Consider the following 25,763-nt stretch of genomic DNA (forward strand, 5'->3'; position numbering starts at 1 on the left):
GAAAAGAGAACTAGTTCCAAGCCTGAATTAGCACGCTTAAATTTTGAGCAAGGGTTCACATACTTACGAGCACAAAGAGAAAGTGATATACCGGACCATATTGGTGCAGGTTCTCCCAATGAAGTACGATACGTAAACATCCACATTTACAGTAATCCATTCTCACTCCAACCTTACACTTAGTACAACATTATTGTTATATTGTAGTAATCAGTGTTAAATATGATTAATTTTGTATTTTAACTGCTAATTTGTAAGTTTGTAAATAAATCGTGAATGGATAAACTTTTTATATTTATTTGTACATAATTATAATACACGTTGAAACTATTATTAGAGATAAACTGAAACCTATTTGCGTACATAAATCTTAATGTCGTTTAGAAGACATCTAAGATTCATTATACTGAGTTTTTTTCTATCTCTTTATCTTTTTCAAAATCGACGCATGTTTATCGAAAAAAAAAGTGTCGTCCTCTCAGTCTCAGGACAAGCCAAGTTATTAAAACATCCAAGTTTATTCAAATAAATTTGTGTTCATCTTGGGGCATTCAATTTTCTCGTCACGATTCGTGTCAGAATTGGTCATGAGATTCACTGCTAATCATTAGCAAGTTTGATGAAATCGTGATATATATTATTTTTGTGTTTAAAGCTGCCTAGTGTCTACCTATTGGCAAATAGGTCTTTCGACCGCCACGGGCAACACAGACAGTTGTTCTTAAAGTTCCACGAACCATTTTTGTAATAAGGTGATAACGAGGAAAACAAATACCTGCTGTTGAGAAAACTTATTAATTGATATTCGTTTAGTCAGTTCATTGACTCTCTTTTCTGATTTTGCACTGCGGTCATTGGTGCCAAAAAAAATTAAATACATAAAAAAACGGTGACCGAATAAATCATCAAAATGATAATTCAATATCTTTAAAAAGTTATATAAAGTCATGGAAAGTGTTGAAACAAAAATTTATTTATTAATTGGGTTATGTAGGTTAGGTTTAATTTTTTTTTCATCGTTTCATCGTTTCGACGGCCGGCATAGTCCAGTGGTAACGCATTGGACTGCCATTCCGAAGGTCGCGGGTTCGAACCCGGCGTGCGCAAATAAATTTTATTTGATTAATTTGTGTTATTTCACAATTAATTAATTAAAATAATATATAGTATATTTGCGGCACGTTCCAGAGTGGAAGATACTACCAGTATCGCCCTGGTGTAAGACCACCATTCAGAATTGAAACGTTGCTCCAAATGGCTTTAGCCGTGTTTAGTGACTAGATCTGAATAGCCAGGTACTTCCCCACCTTCCTCTTTCCCTTCCCCACTTACCTTCAGCCTCACAACATCCCCCAATCGGGGATGCCATAGTCTCACTGGCTCCAGACGGGAGCAGTTGGGACTCTTGTGAGGTATTCACTGTAAAAAAAAAAAAAAAGACTTTATATCACTTTTTAAAGGTTTGTTGAATTGTCGATTAGAGACCGGTATTCCAGTGTTATTTGGCAATATGTATAGTGTTCGTGTACAGTATATGTTCGGTTATTGTTATTAATAATGGTTTGATTAGCTTAAAGTAACTTTATAATGCCCGTTTAATGCTCAATTATCAATTTATTGTCTACAAACAATCCATTTTGAATGAAAGTAACATAATTAGAAAGTGTTCACTTCTTTTGTAATGAAAATTGATTCTCTTGTTTAGAAAACGCCCGCATCGTCGACAGTGGCCGCCGCGGCGACCGGCGCCGGCCAGGATGGCGGGGCGGCGGTGGGCGGTGCGCGGCGGCGCGCCGAAGCCCGCAAGCGCGCGCGCCCGCCCGCCTCGCCCCGCCTGTCAGCCAGCGCGCTCAGCCTCAACGTGCTGCCCCGGCTGTCGGCCGCGGTGATCCCGCTGCGGCGCGGCGGGCTGGCGCGCTCGGCGGCCACGCTGCTCGAGGAGCACGGCGCGCCGCTGCTGCCCGCCGGCCGCGCCTCGCTGAGGAAGTGCGAGACGATGGCCGCGCTGGGCGGGTCCGAGCCCCAGCGGCCGATCAACCGCCTGCGCGTGTGCTCGCGCTGCTCGAGCCTGCTGTCGCTGGCGGCGAGCGGCTCGCGCTACTCGCTGGCGGCCGGCGGCTTCGTGCCAGTGCCTGGTGAACCGGCGCTTCTCTGCAAGCTGTGCCTCGAGGAGGTGCCCCAGCGGCACGCCTCCACCATCCGCCACTGCGGCTGCTCTTTCTGCACTAAGGTAACAATCACATTTGGATTATATTATAATAGCAAAGTTCAGGTATTATACACGGAGAAAGTGAGAATATATCAAGAACACGTGTTCTTTTCCGATTAAATATCATGACGGAATGCGACCATATTAGTATTTGTATGAACACGTCCCGCCGTCCTCATAAAACATTATTTTCAAACTGATAATTTGTTAGTAACGCTGTCAATTCATTCATTGAATGTCTGCAGTCCTGTTTTTAACAGGAAAAACGAATAGTTTGAATATTTAAATTAAAGGTATTTTATATCAGTAAGGTTTCTCCGTGTGGCGAATGAATAAGTTTATGGGGAACGACAACGAAATTATATTTATTTCACATAAAGACACAGGAAGGGAAGCGATCGACCGGTTGAGAATCCTTGCTTTATCAAAAACGCCAGTTATTTGGAACACCTTCCACTGAAATAACAGTAGAACGAACACGGTATTAACATCTTAAAGTTTGCAATCCACCAGTTAAGACATAATCAATTTTAAAGGGAGAATCAACTTATACACATATTGTTAGGATTCAGGTGGTATTATGTGTTATACTCAGCTGCCTTTTGTATACACTGCAGGTGTTATACATCACCGATGCACGTGATTCGTACACGAACCTCCTATCGCATCTTATTAAGTGTTATTTGTAATCAACAAAATATCACGTTGATAATTTTTCCGCCATAATTTTCTTACATATTTAATGTTTATCTATTTATTTTGTTTTAAGTGTACATTTACAGTCATTTTTAACCAATGACAATCATACATTATAAGTAGTTAAATATTAAACGATTTTATTTATTTAATTCATTTATTTTTCCTAAAGGCACACGTAGAAAAATTAGTATTGCTGTTTTATTAAAAATCTCTTCAAATTATTGGTAATCTGGTTAAAAACGGGAGTGCGGGCCGCTTCCTGGTAAACTTTTATTAAATTCGTAATAATATCGAAACACGTGTTCATGCAGCTACGTTTGTCTTAATAATATATAATGACGAAATGCGAAAATGTTTGAATTTTTATGAACACATGTCCCGACATTGTGACAATTTATTGTCATTTTGCTAAAAGTTTATCAGGAAACCAATCAATTCATTCGTTTAGGACCTTCAATCCCGTTTTTAAACGGATAACGAATAATTTGAAGATTCTTAATAAATCAGCAATATTTTTTTTATCAGTTAGTTTTGTTCGTGCATTACCAATGGTAGGTTAGTTTTGCATCTCCGAACATCAAAAGTTCTGTGCCTGAGCGCTCTTGTGAAATTGTCGGTAACATAAAACTATTTTTTTTGTATAATATATACTCAAGATTCATACCCGCAATACTCGCAAGACTCGCACCCAAGAACCCGGACCCACTCCTAGGACTCGAGTTCTTTTAAAAGGAAGCACTCCTTTGAGGCCTCCGGCAAAACGCATAACCTTCTCATATCTAGTCCCTATGTCCATTTCCATACTATTATTGTGATGCAGAAGTAGCTACCGTAATATTATGTGTCTAGTCTTCCGTCATACTAATCACGATAATCGTGCAATTTACAATTATTATAATATTGTTTAATTGTCTTACAAATCACTGTTACTGTCAAGTTGGAATCTTTTATTTATAGTGTCAACTTTTTGTTTGAAGGTTTTCCAAGTGTATCCTGTTTATCTGCGTTTTAGTTAACCCGTTATACCCGAATTTACTGTGTTGAATACCAACAAAAATGTACTCAAAACTTTTCTGCCAGTTAAAAAAACACTAAGGATGGGTTGTTTCGCAGAATTTAAACAATTCATCAGATTTCAATGTTAAAATACACGTTCTGTGAAAGTTCTTTTATTATTCTGTTATTATTTCGTCCTGGGCCGTTTGTTTCACAGTACATGGATAGTAACATAACTTGAATAAGACTTTCACAGGATTTGAAGATTATCTTTGAAATTTGATGAATTATTAAAATTCTGTGAAACAGACTTACTAAAAGTGTGAATATTTAACAAATTGCCGCACTGTAGTGAAAATTGAGATAAAAATAATTATATTTTTAATACATTTTCGAGTAAATATATATGTTATATTTTTTATTGTTATCACTGTTGTCATTAAGTAAAATAAGTTTTTATCTTTTTTAATATTTTTTATGTGAAAAGTTGCCATCGACAAACTACTGAAAAGTAGTTTATTGGAACTTTTCCGTTTTTTTTCTGTATTTTATTTTATTATTTGCTGGAATATATATTTTTGTCTTGCTTTCTTTCTTTCTTAATCGTAAAATCGGCTCGCGGCATTTGCATTGGGAGTAACAGACCGCGTCCTTTTTTTGTTGTTGTTATATGTAAAGAGACACATCACAAAATGATGGTGATGATGCCGAGTGTCAACATTGTAGAACCTTGACCCGCAGAAATCTCTGTGCTTGTTCCACTAAAAGCATCCGGAAGAGAGCTTTGTACACATTTCTAGACCAACGCACCAATTTTCTGCTAGCATCATTTTCATCATGGGCTGCTTTGCTCTAACTGTCAATAAGAGTACAATAGCTCGTTTGAAAAAAACTTCTCGAAAGAAGTGTGTTCTTTAGTAGTTAGGTACTAGTAAATGCTTAACTTTTTTTCTTACTTAATGACACAACTACATACACTCGGCGTCACAAAAAACGCATCTTTTGCAAAATCTTATGAGACAATCAAGTGATCGTCTCTTGCGGATGTGCAGCGTCGTCACCCTGATCCATGTCTCCGGATGAAGCCACCAATCTCTTGAAACCTTTGGAAACCCCGTCAACAGCAAAACGGCTTATGTTTAGTTGTCGAGAAATATCACGTTGTTGCATCCCTGATTGCAGTAGTGCCACCACTTGAGCGGCTTCGTCAGCAGTGATGTCCATTTTAAGGGGTTGTTTTCTAGCGCTAATTATTCACATGTGTCTTCTTCAACGTTCAGATAGTGAATGACTTTTTGAAATAATGGCATACAGAGGTCCGGGGCTTCTTTGCCCCGGTCTCTTTCACCATGATTTTAATTAAAAGCTTCTTGAAAAGTAGATGTAATTTAGGTTTTGTGAAAAAATTATTTGCAATGGAACATGGCTGCAATATGGGGAGAATTAGTCTTTACGTAGGATTTATTTCGGTTTTTTATATTTTTGTCGTACCGGGTAAGGCAATTGACGCGTTATCATTGGTGGGGATACCCGCATAAAATGATTACGCAAGACTTCAGATGTGTTTTTTAAGGCGTGAGACTTCATAGTCATGATGAAGTTGGGAAACCCTCATCCATTTGGGTGCTCCCAGGGCAATTCGTGTGACTTTATTTTGGAAAGATTGGATTCTATTCAAATGTGACTCTGAGGCGTGGGCTCAGATGGGACTTGCATATGTTAGTTTTAGCCTTATTGTCGATTTCAAAATTAAGATTTTTTTTTATTGACAATTTTTTGTTTTTTTTTTTTTACATGGGGTATGTTTTTATTGGCTGAGGATAAGATTTCATCGATGTGTCTTTTCCAGGATAATTTACTGTTGAGGGTTACTCCGAGGTATTTGAAGATTTTTATAGTGAATGATTTACATTTGACTTAATCTGCTCCTTTTATATCCCAGCAAATAACACAAGTTGTGGCCCCTGTGAAGAGTATGCGCGCAACATTTTTTAACGTCCCGTACTCGGTGAATTGTTATCGTTTATGAAATGAAACTATTGTCTGATTAGAGATCGTTAAATGTAATTTGAATTGTTATCAATATTATATGGGTTAGATAGTTAGGGGTTCCCAAACTTTTCGAAGTCGTGGCATACTTAGAAAATTTGAATTTTCTCATGGCACCCTAGTCATATAATATCTATCTGTGATAGCTATATTTCATATTTGTACGACTATGAGGAAAAAAACAGGTAAGATACTAATACAACGTATTTAAAATGAACAAATACATTTATCGATAGGGAAACAGGTGAAAATACAAAGAAATTGCAAATATAATTACAAAAACCTGCACATTTTTTCGAATCGGGGAATAAGGCTTGAACAGCTACTCTCATTTATTTTTCCACATTTATTTTCGAGCGATATTTGCTCTATATAACGGCAACCGCTGAAAATCCAGCTTCGCACAGATATTAACCCACTCCCGCATCCCCTCTCCTGTACCTCCCACCCAATCCGTACCCAGAGCGCGGACAGGCCTCGCGAGTTTCTATCGCCTCGCGGCACCCCTGATCTCTCTCTGTGGCACCCCAGGGTGCCGCGGCACCTACTTTGGGAACCTCTGGGTTGGATGCATTGGCTCTGGGAAACTTACACTTAAAACTTATTTTCGAAGAAGTGCGTTTTGTGACGCCGAGTGTTAATACATTAATTAGAGTTATCAAGGGTTAACATTGATTATTAAATTCACTTGTTTTCCCTACCCACTGTGCTTACTGAAATAAAAATATATATTTAGCACCTGCTTATTATTGAAATTATTATGGTAGGTGAGGAACCCACTGCAAAATTGAATTTTGCGAATAAAACGCGACATCGAAAAACGTAATAAAATTATTAATATTATTATCAATTATCATCCTAAATGGTTTTTGCGAATTTAAATAATTTATTACGAAAAGATACCGGAGTGTTGTGGTTCGGACAGTGAACAGTTTGTTGCCCGGTCCCCGCTCAAGGGCCTCTCAATGTCACTGGATAATATAGCGTCAGTAATATTACAATTAATTTACATCTCAGATGTTTTCTTCGAGTCAGTTTATTCCTGATTTATCTTTGTACATATAAATGATTGTTATATTATTATTATGTTATTTCTCACGGTACGTATCGCCTGACAACACCTGTCCAACAACAAAATTCCTGAAGATAAAGCTTGTTCTGCACTCTAGGCTAGACTACCTTAAGTAGATTAAATCAGAGTGGTGGATACTCTCAGTATCGCCCTGGTGAGATATCACCATTCAAAATAGAAATCTTGCTTTAAATTAATTTAGCTGTTTTTGGTGATCAGATCTGAATAGCCAGATACTGCCCCACCTCCCTCTCCTCCCCATCTCCTTCCCCCCCCTTACCTTAGCCACCTTTAGTCACACAGCATACAATTTGATATAAGTACATGGTTTTCCAATAAGAGGTGTTATTTTGAATAGCCCGCTATTTCGGTAGATGTTACTTTTGAAGCTGTATTTTTTTGACATTTGACAAGTAGAAACTACATTATTAATAAAAATGGAACGATACACTCTTCAACAACGCATTGAAATTATTAAAATTCACTTGAGTGATGAGGCCCATTTCCACCTCGGTGGCTTCGTCAACAAGCAAAATTGTCGCATCTGGGGCTCGGAAAACCCAAGAGTTATTGTTGAAAAGCCTCTCTATCCTCAACGTGTGACGTCATTGTACCTTACTTTTTCGAGGCTGGAGCAACAGTTACGGTGAATGGATCGCTATCGAGAGATGATTAATGATTTTTATGGCCGGAATTGGATTGTATTGATCTGGACAACGTTTACTTTCAACAAGACGGCGCTACGTGCCACACAAGCAACGAAACCATTGATCTTTTACGATTGGATATCAAAATAACACCTCTTATTGGAAAACCCTGTATATCGTATATCTATTTGTCTGTTGTATATTAAATTTTATTTATACTTATAATATCCACAAATATTTTCATGTGTCAAATAAGTCATTTTCAGGTGCATTAACCTGATGTATAAATTAATGTAATGTACGTGTAATCAAATGGACGTGGATTGAGAAAACTTGTGTACTACTACTGCGCCCAGGAGAAAATATGCCACAAAGAGAAAGAGGACTCACCGTGTATTAGGAGCAAAATTCTCTGCTTCATCCAATTCTTCATTTGCGAAATAGCGGATTATTGGTTTACTGTGTAAATGGCACGCGCGGCACTCTTAAAAAGGCGGGCGACGAACTTCATTAGGCGATAGTTTGTTGCTGTTGAAGACTACGAGCGAACTTTCGTGGTTCCGCAGTAGAATGTAATTTTGAAGAAGCAGCCAGCGGGGAGGATGGGAGACAAAGTATTTTTGGATTAAGGACATTTATAAAGATATTATCTTAAAGTACAGCGGCTGTCTGTGTGTGTGTGTAAATGAGAGGTGTATTGGGTAAATTGCGTAACCATGCCCGCCTTAAAGGGATGATATAATCCACTTCAATGAATCATGAGAGTGTCACTACCATAGACATATGAATATTAGTAGACCTGCCCTAAGTGATTAAAAGCGTATTATCCCCACTCCCCATACCGGTTCCATTGAGCCGGCTGGGCTCGCATATGGCCTCAGGTGAAATTTGAAAACGTGACGTCATCATTCTTGTGCGAACTATGGTCGAGGCATCATCGGTTCATTTTACGAAATAACACGGCAAAATGTTGACTTGTGATATGAAAACTTGTAACAATAGATGTGAAAAAGAGAATAAACCCAATTGTCGTATTACATTCCATAAGTAAGCATTATTTTACTTTATTTTAAGCTTATTCACATCGTATTATATGGATCAGTTTTAGAAACATATACTATCACATCACAATGTAGCGATTCTCAAGTGTGCTCATCGTTGTTTACTGGGGTAAGTAAATTATGAGACATTTGTAAAAGTGTCTTAACTAAATACTCTGAAACTAACTACGACTCTGAAAATAGAAGCTGCCTTACTTTGCCGAATTTGGACTTCGCAAATTAGTTCATAACGTGGCGAGTAATTTGCGCTCCCATGTAGAAATGTCTATTCATTCAAAAGCAGATTTTACTTTTAAGAACTAAATGGTGATATTATAATGCGAGATGCCTATTTACTGTCAGATTGATTTATTGACGAATCACAGTCAGCCTTACTCCCTTCGTTCTTCAACAGTTGATTTTACCCCTCGCCATTATCTTCTCGTCTATTAATTCCTATGTCTGTGGTCACTACGAATTATCTGTACTTATTACCAGCTGTATTCTTGCTTTTAATAATTATCAAGTTTGAAAATAATTATTCTTCATAAATGAATTCTTGTTAGCATAGTAACATGCATACAGTTTACCTTTCGATGTTATTTACATTGGCTTGTTGACCAATCATCGATACGGGTGTGATCCTAACTTTCCAGCGGCATATCGTGACTTTATTTACCATTTTCCAGAACAAATATTATTTTATCTTGGTTTTTTGTTGATTGTTATTCAGTTTTGGAAAGTAATACGTTTCCCTAAAAAATAATCTTCTGTTGGCATTGGAACATTTAGATTTTTTCTTATTTAAAATAGCGACAGAATGAACATCCACGACACGTCACTGGCATCACCAACCTCACTAATAATATGCTAAACACGCACGTTATCGCTGGATGCAATATTATTAATATGTACATTGTTTAGGCTTCATTTACTAAAGAAGTCTTTTTGTGAAGCTGAAATTATAGCCATTCTGATATTGTAAGCATAGTGATCCTCTCGAGAGATCATATTAAAAAGGAGTAGTAATCGACTATTTTAAGGAATGGTGTTGATGAAAATCTCGAGATGCTGATTGTACCGGACAGCAGATGGGTGTACCTAATAATTAATTAATAATTAAGAAAATGAATATTCTGATATCACACATTTTACGATGAAGAATCCTTTGAGGCTTATCTCGCACGATGAGTCATCTTGCTAAGAATTTAAAGCACCGTACACGTGTCATATCGCCAGTTCAAGGATGAATTACTCGCACGAAAAACCGTGGGACTTCAGTATATGTTTAGATTTAAGAATAATTACTCCACATTAACACGTGTAGAAATTAAGAATTCGAACCCAATAAATACGCAAACAACTGGCTCAACCAGTCAGTTGTCCGACGACTTTCGCAAGTTGTGTTTCTATTCAAATCCTTACCCAAGGTACCCCCAGAGGAAACCGGCATTTACAGTCAATGTCACTGGCGTAGGTGTCCAGTACACTGATGTTAGCTACACAGGATTCCATTAAATTCATCTTTGTTCACTGACATTTATATGAGATTTTGAAAATGTTTATATTTCATTAATTAATGGGAAACTGATCATTATACCGATCGAGCTTTTTTTGTCTTTTCGAAAATCGATGATAAAAACGAAAACGCCGTGCTTTCATGAAAATTAAACGTAAAACTAAAAGCCTGTAATTTATGGGTATTTTCGCCAAATGTGTGCACATGGTTTTATCCCTTTTTATGCTTTCCTTTCCGTTACTTTTACGTTTTATTTTTATGTTTCCACCAATACCAGATTACTACAAGTCGGCATTTTTTTCAGTGCCTAAATTATGGTAATGGAGGTTAGTATTATACATTAAAATACTAATGGAGAGTTGATATGTGGATTCTTCAGTGAACATTTTCAATTCATCACTTAACCCCTCCATCGTTTGAGGGTCATATATGACCAGGCGTCTATATTTTATAACAGTATTTTTATATTTTTTTCTATCATGCGGAAATACGTATTTTTGACGTTAGAAGGGGAAATAACAATTCTTTCCAGTTTGCCTCAAATATTTATATTGGAATCCATTAATAAAATCCTAAAAATAGCCAAAATGAATAACTCACATTTCGCGCCGCTATCGTAACAATCGGTTCAACTTTAAAAAAATTATTATATGAACGAGGTAAAAGTAAGGGTACAGTTTTCTTACAAATTCCCCAAACAGAACGAATGTGTTTTCGAAATATCGAGTTCTCTCAATTTTTCTATAATTGGAGTAAAAATGTGGTTAGCGTTTTTGACAAGAGATTTATTTTACCCCCGTTCTTGATGCGGCTTTATTGGCGGACAGGAAAATCATCACCACTTCACTCATATATTATTAACTACCATCGGCTTGTTGACAACACAGTCTTTGGATTTACATGTCTTGTGAATGGTACATAGTTTCCTTTAATCTTATTTGTAATTCATATTAGCAGACGCCAACCTCTGTTACACCAACGTCGCAACAAGTTCATATCAATTCTACTGAACTCCTCCAACAGTGACTATATTGAAATAAATTTTACGACAATGTCAAATTTTTGACCTGATAGCTCCTTTCGAAATTAAAATTATTGATATTGGGACTATTTACATAATAATATAATTTTGTCTTATATACGAAAGAACATTTAAAAATATTGTCTTGTAATAACGAAAGTGTAATTTTTATAGCTAAGACAAAATCATCATTCTGCCTAGTTCATCACTATTCAAATATCATAAAAAAAACCATTGAACGCTGTCTGGAAAACCTGAATTTTTAATGGGAGTTAAGAGGGAGTTTCTTTAAATAAGAATAAAATAAGCTATATTGACTGGTGTGAATGAATAGGCATCAATTTTTAGATAATTTGATTTTTTTGCTGAATTTGAATTTTGCTGGATTAGAACTACAGTACCTATAAGAGCCTATGAATGCAATTATTTTTGAAATAACCTAATGAGTAAAACCGCAAATTGTAATATTTAATTATTGAAGACAATATTAGCGATTCCTTAACGAAAATTTGATACAGACAAATCAGAAAAAGATAGGTCACATCTAGGACTTGAACCCAGGACCTTTGCCTTGCCTTGTCCCTTGTATTATCTATGATTTTAATAAAGTGACGTTTTTGCTTTTTATTTGTAAAATTAAACTACTGTCTACGTGGGTGGTTTATCTATGCTTTCTTATGTCATCGCGAGATTGCGAACTTTCAAAATGCCAACGACAGCTGTTTTTTTAGCGGGTGTAATTTACGAGTTGATTTTTGATAAAATTCCCCACTTCAATCAGCATGGAGCTATATGTGAGGACAATTATTTTAAACAGTAGTTGTTTTTCTGGCGTCAATGCACTATTCGTGAAATTATGACAAACAAACTGCTGAAAACACCGTCCTGACACTGAAAAATTCCCCTTATAATACCTTACCAGACTATTTGTCTATTTCAGATTGTTTATCAATTAATAACGTCAACATCCCTAATCGCTCTATAAAAATAATAGTCCATATTGATAAAATTATGCCAATTACGTATATTTTGATGAGATGGAAGTACTAATTAATCACGTAAACGTCATCTTTGACATTTGTTAATGCTAGCGCCGCGATGTCTACAAAGGGAACTATTCTGCGGCTTATCAAGGCTTAAGCGGCCGATTTAGCCCACTTAAATTTGATCGAGGAATGTCGTACATAGCGAGGATACGGACTGACTGATTTACCGGGTCTTACAGACAGTTCAGCAACTATCTATTGACGTATGTAACAAAATAGTAAAACTGCCTCTTGTAATCTTCCCCGTAATATATTGGTACATAACCGTTTTGTGGAGAACATGAATATAAATGTTTGTCGGCAGGTATAAGTACGATATGTTCCCAGAAATTTGAGCTTTAATTTTAATCCCCTGGCTGTCTAATTAGGTACTAATTAGTAAGCTTGTTAACTAAAATTGTGCTGAAATGAAATCACTTGGCTACAACATAACTACACCAATCACAAAGAAAAGAGGAACTGACTTGGTTGTATGTCATCTGGGTAACGATTCTCCAATTCAAGCCGCTCGCAATCGCCGTCGAAAGAACGTATATCGGTCGACTTTCTTATTCGTGAGTCTCGTCGAAGGAACATAAACGTCAAAAGTCGTTCCATTGACGTTTGGCGTATGTAAGTATGTACCTTTGACGAGACTCGCGAATAAGAACGTCGAAGAATGTACATTGTCGCCGTCGAAAGTACATACTTTCGACGGCGATTGCGAGCGGCCTGGATTGGAGAATCGATATCCTGGGCGTATTGTATATGGCGTATCAGGACGTACCCGACAGACTAACTAGCGATTCCTGAGCTCATTTGGAGATTAAAAAAATGTGAATATTGTATTGGTCACCGATGACATTTTTTCTCTTTTTTTTATCACACGTCGCCATTGATCACAAAGCCACATTTCGCAACGGATCACGTGGTACGCACTCCGTGTCGTCGAGCGAAATGGAGCGCGTATCATTTGATCCGTTAGGTTGTATCCAGTAACGGCGTGTGGCAGATTATAATATTGTATTAGGTATCTTGTAAGTATGGTTGATTCATTAAAGTTTGTGAAGCAAGTTGCTTCCACTCCAAGTTGGAACACGAACAGCTTTAAGCGGAAAGTCACGTTTCGCTATCGGTCGAGAGGCAAAGAACCAACCATGTAGTTCTACCCAGTTGTAGGTATGTTGGAATTTCCTCGCTAGACCAAGTTGTGGTCGAGAACTAATTATTTGAGATGGGAAAACGTGACCCAGACCATGATCGTAATATTGATTTTAAACATGACTACTGTTTATTTTCATAAGGTCTTATATAATAGAAAATACGGTACAAGAATGGTTATACAGACGTAAAATATGATCGAGAATTGTGTGCAAAAAATATCGTCGCAAAAAACTGCAAGTTTTTGCGTCGCTGTATCGGACATGCTCAAAAACCGCATTGTGCGTGCCCCTTTAAACCTAGCCTAATAGATATGGCGTACGCGGGGATCGGTCAAATGGGGGCAATTATGCGTGATAATAAAAAATAAATGTTTTTGTTCATATTAAATACAAATTATGTAATCTACCTTTGACCCATTCTTGTTTGTCATTTATTTTTGCATATTTTTGTTACTATTTTTGTTTATCATTTTTTTTATTGTATGTAAATTTTTGGGCATCATGCCTGTTTTATGTACTTAAATGAAATAGTATGAAAAGGAACCATCATGTACCCATTATTATTCTTGTATTACTAATAATTTATTCTGAGAATATTACGTAAACTTCCTATCGTAAAATACTCATTTCCTACATAAGTTAACTCACCAAAATGTGTGGTTATATAAATATATCGGTAAGTACATAAGTTTCCTCATAAATAAACCTTTTTGATGTGAATATAAACCAATCCACTTCAAAAGTTGCACGCGCCAAATAATAATTGTCTTGTTTTCATTATTTTGGTGGATTATTTTATAACGGGATGTGTCGGTTTTGGACAAAAGGCTTATCTGCCAGTATTTCCTGTCCTAGCGGAAGTTTCTGATCCTGATATCTGGACTTCACTCGAATTTGTGGTCATTTAAGATTTTTTCCGCGATTAATATTGATGTGTTTTCCTAATTGCAAAAATATTATTGTTTGAGTTTAGAGATTAAGGTCGTAAAGTCACCTTGAAGTAAATAATCGATTATATTTTTTATTTGCCGGTATTTTTAAATAAATGTCATCATTCTTCGAAGTGGCCAATTCTTTGTACTTGAATAATACATCTTATCGTCCTTGCTCTGGTTATTTATTATGGGTGCTTTTTATACGAACGTTATCTTATTTCCTCGGTTGGTGATTCTAGATTTCCTACATGTCTGCTAATCTTTTCCGAAGCAGGATGAAACCGGTTTGGTCGAAATAATCAAATTGAAGACTGAATCCAAGTTTGCAACAGAACAGTTTCTGATATTAAGTATTAAAAATATTAATTTCGGTTGGGCCTCCGTCTATATTCCGTCACTTCGAATTTAAATTTCATTTTTAAAATTTGAAGTGTTTGCTTGGAAAATTTAGTAACGCGATGAAGTACCTACCCATAATATAATATTTTTGCAGATTTTTTTATAGTTTATTTAGGAAACATACACAGCTTTATATCTAAATATATAAATTAGTTTTACATTTAATGGTGATCAAGGTCAACCAGTTAGGAACCATTAAAAATTTTCTTTTATGGTTTCATATTAGGAAGCAAGTAATTTAAAAGTTATATATTAAGCAAAAAATGAATAAACAGAATAAATAAACAATAAAGAAATCATAGTTTTTATTTATATATTTTTGGAATAACTTAGTGACTGAGACAATATTAGATTTTTTTAAACGAAAATTTGAAATAGAAAAAAATCGGTCGCATCTAGGACTTGAACCCAGGAATATCGCCTTGCCGGGTCACTGCTCTAAATAAGAATCTAGAAAATTTAAAAAAAATGTCTTCAAGTTGCAGGTTCCGTATTGATTTACAAAATGTCGTTATAATGTTATTGTCCGCCCACGTCCGATATAGCGTTGTGTATAGAAAATTATATTGTTGTTCTAGAGAAAATAATATATTTCACTATTTATCTTTGAGATAATCATTTTTGGAATTATTGAGTAAACGTGTTACTTACGTTGAAGATTCGCCCTATACCAAAAATGCGAATTAAACCTTATGGCAATTTTATTTATTCATTATGTTTGAAAAATCATTTTTTATTACTCGTGATAATCATAATGTATTGACAATTTATTTGTTGTTGTTTTTTTTTTTAATTTATGTATTTCTGACTTAAGTCGTAAATAAATTGGTACATGTTTACTTACAACACTTTAATTTCATCCTATTTTTCTAATATATTTTTACGGATAATTGATTAAATATCTAATAAATGATTGGATTATTTGTATAGCGCTGTTTTCGTGAGAAAATCACCTCAAGGGCGCTTAACAACTTAATTAATGCATTTTTTATTCCTACCGCTTAGACTTACAACTTATTTCTTTTGGCTTATACCTATGTTTCATAGCTAGTGACTTTTAACGAGTGGCTTATAACTAAGTTTCATAGTTAGTGACTTAACGAGTGGCTTATAACTAAGTTTCATAGCTAGTGACTTTTAACGAGTGGCTTACAACTAAGATTAATGTCGAATAATTTACAACTAAGGACAAAGTTAAGAACTAAAGAACGTGAATAGGACTTTCACAGAACCCGAAAATGAACGTTGAAATTTGATGAATTGTTCAAATTCTCCGAAACAACCCGTCCTAAGACTTTTAACTAATGACTTAAAACTATACATATTTTTATGACCAAGTGTGTAATTACACCGCCGCCGCCAAGTGTGTAATTACATGCCGCTACAATACGACTTACAACTACGGCTTAAACTAGAGATTTACGACTAACATATATATTTTCGTTTACAAAAAATGTAGATTGTTATGATTTCTGCCCGTGGTGTCATATTACAGAAATAGTTTACGCATAATAAATGGTTATTTACATTAAAGTGGAAAGTCAAGGAGACAAATCCTGACTGAGTAATGAAATACTACTAAAAAGGTCATTATTCTGGATACGACAAGGTGAAAAAGTGAGTCTTTAGTTTTGCTCTGAACTCAGTTGAGCTGTCGATCTTTCACAAATGTGAAGGGAGTTTGTTGGTAAGGGAGTAACGTAAGTGCTGGTTTTTACTTATATCATAAATTACCAAGTACCTAATGTAGGTTTTATCTTATAAATACGGATTATAAATTAGGCTTGCTTTTTTTTCTTAAAAGTAACTATCGTGTATTTATCTAATGCAGGGTTTTCCAATAATAGTCCAGTCAAGATGTACATCCGTGCTTGCAAAAGGTCCAGTCATTCTGAATTTTTTATATGTTCTTAGGACTTAAACCAGTAATAAAAAAAAAATTTTGCAACTTCGAAAGTGCTGTGCGAGCGGCGGTGGACCTAAAAAACCAGGAAATTTTCGGATTTTTTTCAGTTTTTGCTCAATATCTCAGTAAAGGAAGGGTCTGACCGGTAAAGTTGGTATACATACTTTTAAAGAAGACTAAATTTGCTATAATTTGAGACCAAAGCAAGCTATATAAAACCATTGGTTTTCAAGATACAGTTCTTCAAAAATAGGCAATTTTTTCCAAAAAGTGAAATTTTTTCGAAATGGTCACTTATTTTGTAAAATAATTTCTAAAATACGCATCTCACGTCAAATATTGTATGAAATAAAGTTGTTGTAAATTTAATAATCTTTTATTTGAGACTAAATTGATATCTGTAGACTAAACGGTTATCTCAAAATTGGCAGATAACCAAAAACAGTCATATGTGGGTTTTGGGTGAAATGCAAATAAACTGTTCTCGCGTCTTTTTATGGTTATATTGTGCTGTGAAGTAAATCCATTAATCATCGTGGGTTTATCCTAGGGTTATAATACAATTACGACTATTTCAAATTTCAAGTACCCATTAGTACCTATACCCATGGGTACCCATATGAATGGGCACGCATATTCACGAGCTGTTCGAGCCCACATTTTGGCAAACCTCACACTGGCCAGCATTGTTTTTTATGAGGTTGACATAACTCCTGAGGAGCGAGACGAGACTGAAAAATTGCTGCGAGACACTGAAAGGTCTCTCACTATATCAGCAGAAGAAATTGATACCTACCAAATACTAAAGGCAAAATTTAAAAGTGCCTTGGAGAAAATTAAAGCGAATGGTCTAACATCACAGTTGTGGGTCCAATACTTTCGTATGACCACTTTGATAAAACTATTCATCCAGGCAGAGCGTGCTTGTGATTGGAACCTTCATTTGTACACTGTCCACAAGATGCTCCCTTTTTTCCACGCAGCTGGACATTTTTTGTATGCTAAGAGCGCGCACCTCTACCTTCAGGATATGATAGCTCTACAAGATTGGATGGATAAAAGTGAATACGACATGTTCACAAAAGGATCCTTCACCATTTGCCGGTCTGACAAGTTTTGGTCTGGGTTGTGGTCAGACCTAACAATTGAGCAGAAGCTGATGCGATCCATGAAAACCTACGGTGGGTTGACCCAAGGAAGAGGAATCTCCCAAAGTGTTCTGGCAAGGTGGACAACAGGAATGGTGTTTATGTTGAACATTTGTGAAGGACTGGAAAGTTTTTGCAGCTTATCATGTCATACTGGAGAGCAGCATGTAGACATGAGACCTTCTTGAATCATCCGAGATAATAGTGATATGGAAAAACTAAAAAACTGGTTTGCTCTCCACCCTCCATTTCCCAAAACTGACAGTTTAATTTCTATCAGTGGTGGTTTACTGGCAGGTCCTGAAATTAATTGCCACACAGCCCAGAGAGTTGGAACGGAAGGAGTAACGAAAATTGTGGGGAAAATGTACGACAAGGTAGTAATAAAACGGAAAAATAAAGTTACCACACTGGCATCGATCACCTCAACCGTTAAACTGCCGGACAAAAACAGAAGAGTGGCTGTGGATCCGCTCACAATTTTTCAGCGAGTGTGTATTGTAAAGAAATCTGAAAAGGATTTACAGGATGACTTCAAGTATGAGTTGGCCCCGTTCCCGATGTCCCTGTTCAATGAACAAGGGATGCGCAAGGGCACAAAATCTACTCTGTACTCTCCCTTCACTCCTCTTTCCAGCCACACGCCGATAGATGCCAGCACTCTTTGGATGTTGGCTACCTCTTGCACAAGGTCGTGTGGCAGCGGAAAAGCACGGTTCGAGCACTTTTGGCGCGTTATACCACCTATGTCCGAAACCACTTTGGGAAGAACGTCTCCATCGTTTTTGACGTCTACCCGAAGATGCTACCAAAAAAAAAACACCAAAACAGCGGAACGACTCCGGCGCTACGCAGCTCATTCCAGCTACGAATTGACTTTCGATGAATCCACAGTAATTCAAATTGCTCAAGAGCATGTTTTGGGCAATGAAAACAATAAGAGACGCCTTATAACTCTTCTCTGTGACGCCTTTCAGAAGGAGGGAGTAGAAGTGGCTGTTGCCGAAGAAGATGCTGATCGAGAGATCGTCATGATGGCGTTATCAAAAAAAGCAGATGCCGATCGGGTCGTCATAGTGGGAGAAGATGTCGACCTGCTCGTTCTTCTCAATGGTTTAGGCGCTGAAGAGACAAACGTCTATCTTAAGAAGAGCACGAAGGGAGAAGCTGGTTGCTGTCACTACTCTACGACCTCCTACAACAACCAGGACTCCCGACAATTACCAGGAACGGTACTATTAACCCACGCTTTTGCCGGGTGCGATACCACCTCAGCACCGTTTGGCCAAGGAAAGACCAAAATCAGCACACTTCTGAGCAAGAGTGAACCACTTGCTGAGCAAGTGGAGGTCTTCCTTCGGCCAGACTCTACCTCACAAGCCGTGAGTGAAGCAGGCATCAAGTGCTTCATGGCTCTATATGGGGGTGACATCGCGAGGGATACTTTGGATTTCCTGAGGTATAAGACGTTTGTCACTTCAACAAACATAAACCTCGCCCGTTTGCCACCGACGGAAGATGCTGCAGGCCACCATGCAGCAAGGTGCTACCTCCAAGTGCAGAAGTGGCGGGGAGTCAACTTGAATCCCACTGAATGGGGGTGGAAGCTGTCTTCTCAAGTACTCACCCCCATCCCCACCACGATGGATCCCGCACCTCCTGCCCTTTTGCGAAAAATTTCGTGTAAATGCAATAAAGGATGCTCTGGGAGCTGCTCGTGTAGAAAGGCTGGGCTCCACTGCTCAGTCCTCTGTCAGTCATGCGGTGGCAAATTTTGCATTAACGTCCCGGATGTGGAGCTGAAATGCTCGGACGATGAAGATGACCCGACTACAGACTGGGCGCCTCTCCCAGCTAAGATAAAAAGAAAGACATGATTTGGCAACCAAGACACAATACCTACATGATTTATATTAGTTTAATTTTTTTGTGTACATGTAATTTGTCCTTATAGTAGGTACCATGATGTTTGTACAAGCATTTTGGTATGTAGGTATATAAAACAATGTTTGAAGATGACGTAATTCCCGATAGATGTAATATCTTTTCTTTTTTTCATCAAATATCTGTTAACTGTTTGATAAATAAAACCATAAAAAGACGTGAGAACAGTTTATTTGCATTTCACCCAAAATCCACTTTTGACTGTTTTTGGTTATCTGCCATTTTTGAGAGAACCGTTTAGTCTACAGATATCAATCTAGTTTTAAATAAAAGCTTATTAAATTTACAACAACTTTGTTTCATACAATATTTGACGTGAGATGCGTATTTTAGAAATTATTTTACAAAATAAGTGACCATTTCGAAAAAATTTCACTTTTTGGAAAAAATTGCCTATTTTTGAAGAACTGTATCTTGAAAACCAATGGTTTTATATAGCTTGCTTTGGTCTCAAATTATAGCAAATTTAGTCTTCTTTAAAAGTATGTATACCAACTTTACCGGTCAGACCCTTCCTTTACTGAGATATTGAGCAAAAACTGAAAAAAATCTGAAAATTTCCTGGTTTTTTAGGTCCACCGCCGCTCGCACAGCACTTTCGAAGTTGCAAATTTTTTTTTTTAATACTGGTTTAGGTCCTAACAACATATAAAAAATTCAGAATGACTGGACCTTTTGCAAGCACAACCCCCTTTTCATGTTTAACTTGACTGGACTATAAGAGGTGTTATTTTGAATAGCCTGCTATTTCGGTAGATGTTACTTTTGAAGCTGTCATTTTTTTTACATTTGACAAGTAGAAACTACACCATTATTAAAAATGGAACGATACACGCTTCAACAACGCATTTAAATTATTAAAATTCACTCGAGTGAATCAAATGCAAATCATCTTGAGTGATGAGGCCCATTTCCACCTCGGTGGGTTCGTCAACAAGCAAAATTGTCGCATCTGGGGCTCGGAAAACCCAAGAGTTATTGTTGAAAACCCTCTCTATCCTCAACGTGTGACTGTTTGGTGCGGTTTATGGTCCGGCGGAGTCATTGGACCTTACTTTTTCGAAGATCAGGCTAGAGCAACAGTAACGCTGAATGGATTGCGCTATCGAGAGATGACTGATGATTTTTTATGGCCGGAATTGGATGGTATTGATCTGGACAACGTTTACTTTCAACAAGACGGCGCTACATGCCATACAAGCAACGAAACCATTGATCTTTTACGATTGAATATCAAAATAACACCTCTTATTGGAAAACCCATAGTGATTCCTTCATATAACTTACGCTTGGTTCTTTCTCGTAACTACTCTAGTGATTATCATCTTACGTTTTCGGATATTATTTCGCAACTAGGTCAAGATTGTTGAAACTTTTTCACATTTGTAAAAAATTAAAAAGGTTCTCATATAATCTTTTAATATTCAGCGACTCAAGGACACCTTCATTTATCTCCATATTTATGATAAACACATTCATTTTCCAATGGATCAAAGATTGTGGGTAATTAGTTGAATCTTATTTTCGGAATCAATTAACGAAATTAAAAAAATAAAATATTTCAACAGTATTTTAGACATATGCCAGAAATATACACATATATATTAAATGTATATAGCTATCAAATAAAAAATTAAAATAGGATACGTGAAAATTGTTCCAAAATTCATTCAAAGTAAATTAACTGTTAATACTCTGACATTTAGAAACATCTTACCTCATTTATTTTCCTCATTCGGTCCTCTTTAACCTGTTGAAGGCCGGAGGTAAAATAGAAAAATATTTTATAAGACTTCAGAGAGGTGCATTCATAGAATTCAAAACTGGAATCTCAAGTTTTATTAGCCCAATCGATGCCAATTTTGTTTTTCATACATTTTTCAATGCGTTTAGGTCAAAATCGTATCGCAAATTATTCTAAAAAGGAAAATATTAGAATGCTCGCATACCACCGGTTAAGCCCCGGATACCCAATTTCTACCGATTTATTTATTTATTGTTTGAAACATTTACAGAGTGTTAACAATTATTACATTTATATTATTTCGGTGGGAATGTGCACAGATATAACACCCCAATTAAAAATGTTCACAGCATGCGTAAACAAGGTTTAGTTGATATTAGGCGGAGATGCTAGTAGTGAAAGAAAAAAGTACAAATATAATAATAATTAAAAAGAAATATAAAACATGAATATTAAGTATGAAATATAAAATATAGTAAATGTACAGAGAAAGGATAAGGAAGAAAAGTAAAGAAAATAATAAAGCAATTATATCTCTTAACTGTTCTCCATAACATATCATGGTAGAAGATGGTTGATTTGTTTTTTAAAATATGCGAGACTGTTTGCGAATATATCTATAAGGTCGCATTCAACTGTATTGTACAGACGACACATTCTAGATAGTGGATTGAAATATGCAATATTGTTATTAAATATTTCAATATGGAATATATTTTGGCTCCTTAAATTATGTCTATTAGGGACTTTAATATGAATATTGCTCAGACAATTAGTGGTAAGAAGTTTATCATGAATAATTTTATATAAACATATTAAGTCTGCAAATTGTCTTCTTTTTTCCAATGTCGTAAATTTTAAGTTTAGTAGACGTTCTTCATAAGATTTGAGTGAGGCATTTAATCCAAGTTTATATGATAACAGTCTTAGGAATTTTTTTGCACATTTATAACATGTATCTCTTTAAATCTTTAAGTTTTTAAGTTTCAAAAGATATATATTATTTTTGAAGCTAACATCTATACATTTCTTATGCCGAAACGGTAATTATATGAAATTCCCTCAATAGAAAAAAATCGCAAAGTAAGCTCCGAAAATTATTAAAAACACGTTTTTTCTGTTATTTAATATGTTATAGGCATGAAAAAAATTCACACTGTATCTTTAAAGGTAAAGAAAGCATTTGTCGAGAGATTTTTGCTGTAATTCAAACGAGTCTTGTTTTGTTAAATATTTTCTCCATTTTCGCTTAATTATTATCTATATTTAGTTTTTTTTTACTATTAGCGCGCCCCCTCTAACATTCGTATTTCAAACCATCTTTGAACGCTTACTTAACGATTTGGGAATTAAGACCCGCATTAATTAATTCCTTCCTACAGCCCCTGTCTCAACCTGCCTCACAACGCTGCCCCGCCGGGTGGCGATACAGAAAAGGGGTGCGCACATGTGTGGTGTACTTATATATAAAACAATAATATTAAAATATTTTTAGTTTAGATTTAGTCGGCATTTAGATTCTCATGCAATCATTTATTTAACACGTTGAACGCCATTGTGGAAATGAAGAAAAGTTACCATTTTAAATTTGAAAAAATAATTACCCAGCATACGCAATACGCATCGGCGACCATCAAAACGTATTCCTTTTTTTTTTACCAAAATTTTCGATGAAAATCAAGAATATTAACTGCGGTCACCGGTGACCGTCATGGCGCTATGGGAGAAAATTGACGATTTTCGTTATGAGGTCACCGGTGACCTACATGGCGTTCAACGGGTTAATGTTAGCTTATTTCAATAATAAATACTGAACAAAATTATAATGCTTTAAGAGAAACATACCTGAAACATCAAAAGTCTACACAAATGTGTTATTTAAATTTTCAGTGTGTTTTATCTGTTTCAGATTAGCCAACAGGTTTCTACTTTGATTAGGGTGACCGGATAATTCATCAAAATGACAATTAAACACACATTTAAAAGTTATATAAAATCATGAAAAGTAATGAAACAAAACCAGATAAATTAGATGAGGTTTAAGCTTGCGACAGACCACGCCATAAGCGCGTTATATTTTCGTGGCTTGGCATATTTCAGCATATCTATCGCCATTCCCGTTGGGATTGTAGGGTTATACAAGTTATGCGATGCGTATAGCTAGGGTTGCCATCTCTAAAATTTGGCAACCAGGACAAGAGGCGTGAAAACCCCGGATTTTAGAGCCCATAACCCGGACATGTCAACAGGTTTTTTTAAACACAGTCAGTGAAATAAAAACAGTTTAAAATGTCATAAATCACCTTTTTATTTATTTTCAGACCTTAAAATTGAATTTTGTCATCTTTTATCGTCTTTTATCATCTTTTATCATCATTTTAAATGTACCTAACAACACAGAATCTTATGACAGTTTGTTATACATTGTTTTCATAATCAGTTAGAATTTTTTCATTCTTAAAATAAAACAAAAATTATTAATATACTCTGTTATGAAAACTAAACCTTATTAAAATATTAAACTTAATAAAATTCAATTAAATTTTTAAACAAAAATCTTAAAAATACTGAGACCATTTTAGTATTCAGTCTTACAATTTTTGAGGTAACTCTTTTAACTGAATAATAATTATCTTCTTTAAATTTGTATCAGCAGCCATTTACACAACAAAATATCTCTTAACATAATATGAACTAAATTCAGTCTTCTTAAATCTTAAGCAACAAAACTGACCCTTTTTAAAGTTTAGACTTACTGGAATGTAAGTTACATTATTAATTTTTTAAAACATAAAATATCCAAAACTATTCTCATTTATATCACCTTAAATTTTAATCAACAGCTATATTACCTTAACACAGGCATTAGCCTAGTATGGTTGTAAAAAAAACATAACAATTGTAATTTCAAGAAATCTATGAAATAATAAAAAATAAAAATTCTACGTTTCTTTTACGTAATAAAAACAACCATAACTTTAACTACAAAAATGAATAGAAATTATAGCACTTGTAAGTACATTATTTGATTATCTAGCTATTAAAGATTTTTCCTCAGCCTTGCCTTTTTACTTTTCAGTTTTTTTGTATTTATCACTCTTTCCGATAGCTTTTAGAATAAAAGGAATTTGTAAAAATCAATGCAGCTGTATTCTTGGAAATTGAATTTAATTTTAATTACTGACGAGATTGTTTCTACGTTTAGTAAATTTCTTTCTTTTGTCCATTGTTGTGAAATTAATGAGAATATTCTCTCCACGTTGGCATTATGAGCCGGAATGCAAAAAAAATACTGTGCAATTTTCAGCAATTTCAAATATGAATTCGCATTTGGTGTTTTAAAAAATTGTACCCAAAGTTGATTTGAATTTAAAAGCTTATCTTGTTCAGTTAGGTTTTGACTAAAAGCCTTTAAATTCACCTCGTCAAATAATTTTGCGTCGTCAATATCTATGTTTTTGTCTTTTAAATAAAGAACAGTGTCTTCAATAAGAGTCCATTCTGTGTTGTTATTAATTTTTGGCAAAAATATCCAGTCAAATTGTTTTAACGGTTGCATCCATTCTTCAATGTACGTTTTGATTTCCTTGTAGAAGTCATGCGAGCATTTTATAAACTCTTGTTTCCTGTTTTCATATTTATTTATAATATTCTGAACATTCAACGGCACGAAACTTTCCTTAATTCGGTCATCTAAGCTTTTTGTTATGGATGCAAGTATGCTTCTGGTTTCAAGGACTGAATTATCACTTTTCTCTAATTTATGTATTTTTGAGTGAGCGGTGTGCATAATTGAGTGTATGAGAAATAAGTATGCCTCCGAGAGAGGATTTTCAAAAAACTGTTTAATTAAAACAGATGGCCTTTCTATGCTTTCAAAATAATATTTTAATGGACGGTAGAGCTTCAGGAGTCGCTCGACAGCTGGGCTTAGCCAACGCGTCTTGGAATGATATAGAAGCTGTTTATATTCGACCTCAGCTGTTTCACAGAATTCTTTAAGAGCTTCGGTTCGTACTGTATAAGTGGCAAAAAAATTATAATTTTTTAAGATGATGGATTCTACGTCTACTGGTAGTAAATCACATCCGTGGTGCACTGCGTTGTTAATGACATGGGAAGAGCATCCCACACCAACCATGTTTGGGTTTAGATTTTCTTTCAAATTGCTTGTGGAAAAAATTGTTGGTTCCATTTCGTTCTATTCCACCGAAGTTTGTATTGCAATTATCTCCAGCAAAAGCAAT

At 35.7% G+C, this 25,763-nt stretch overlaps 1 protein-coding gene across 3 annotated transcripts in view; it reads left to right on the forward strand.

Moving 5' to 3' along the window:
- Nucleotides 1-25,763, forward strand: part of LOC149422246 (uncharacterized) — a 202,839-nt gene that overhangs the window by 67,424 nt on the left and 109,652 nt on the right. For all 3 annotated transcript variants that reach the window (XM_089633177.1, XM_089633175.1, XM_089633176.1), the window contains exon 4: nucleotides 1,706-2,230. In XM_089633177.1, the coding sequence (XP_089489303.1) occupies nucleotides 1,706-2,230 (525 nt within the window). The remainder of the gene's footprint in view (nucleotides 1-1,705; nucleotides 2,231-25,763) is intronic.

Source organism: Hesperophylax consimilis, chromosome 7 (genome assembly GCF_061612785.1).
Source record: "Hesperophylax consimilis isolate HC1 chromosome 7, BYU_Hcon_1.0, whole genome shotgun sequence".
Lineage (NCBI taxonomy): Eukaryota > Metazoa > Arthropoda > Insecta > Trichoptera > Limnephilidae > Hesperophylax > Hesperophylax consimilis.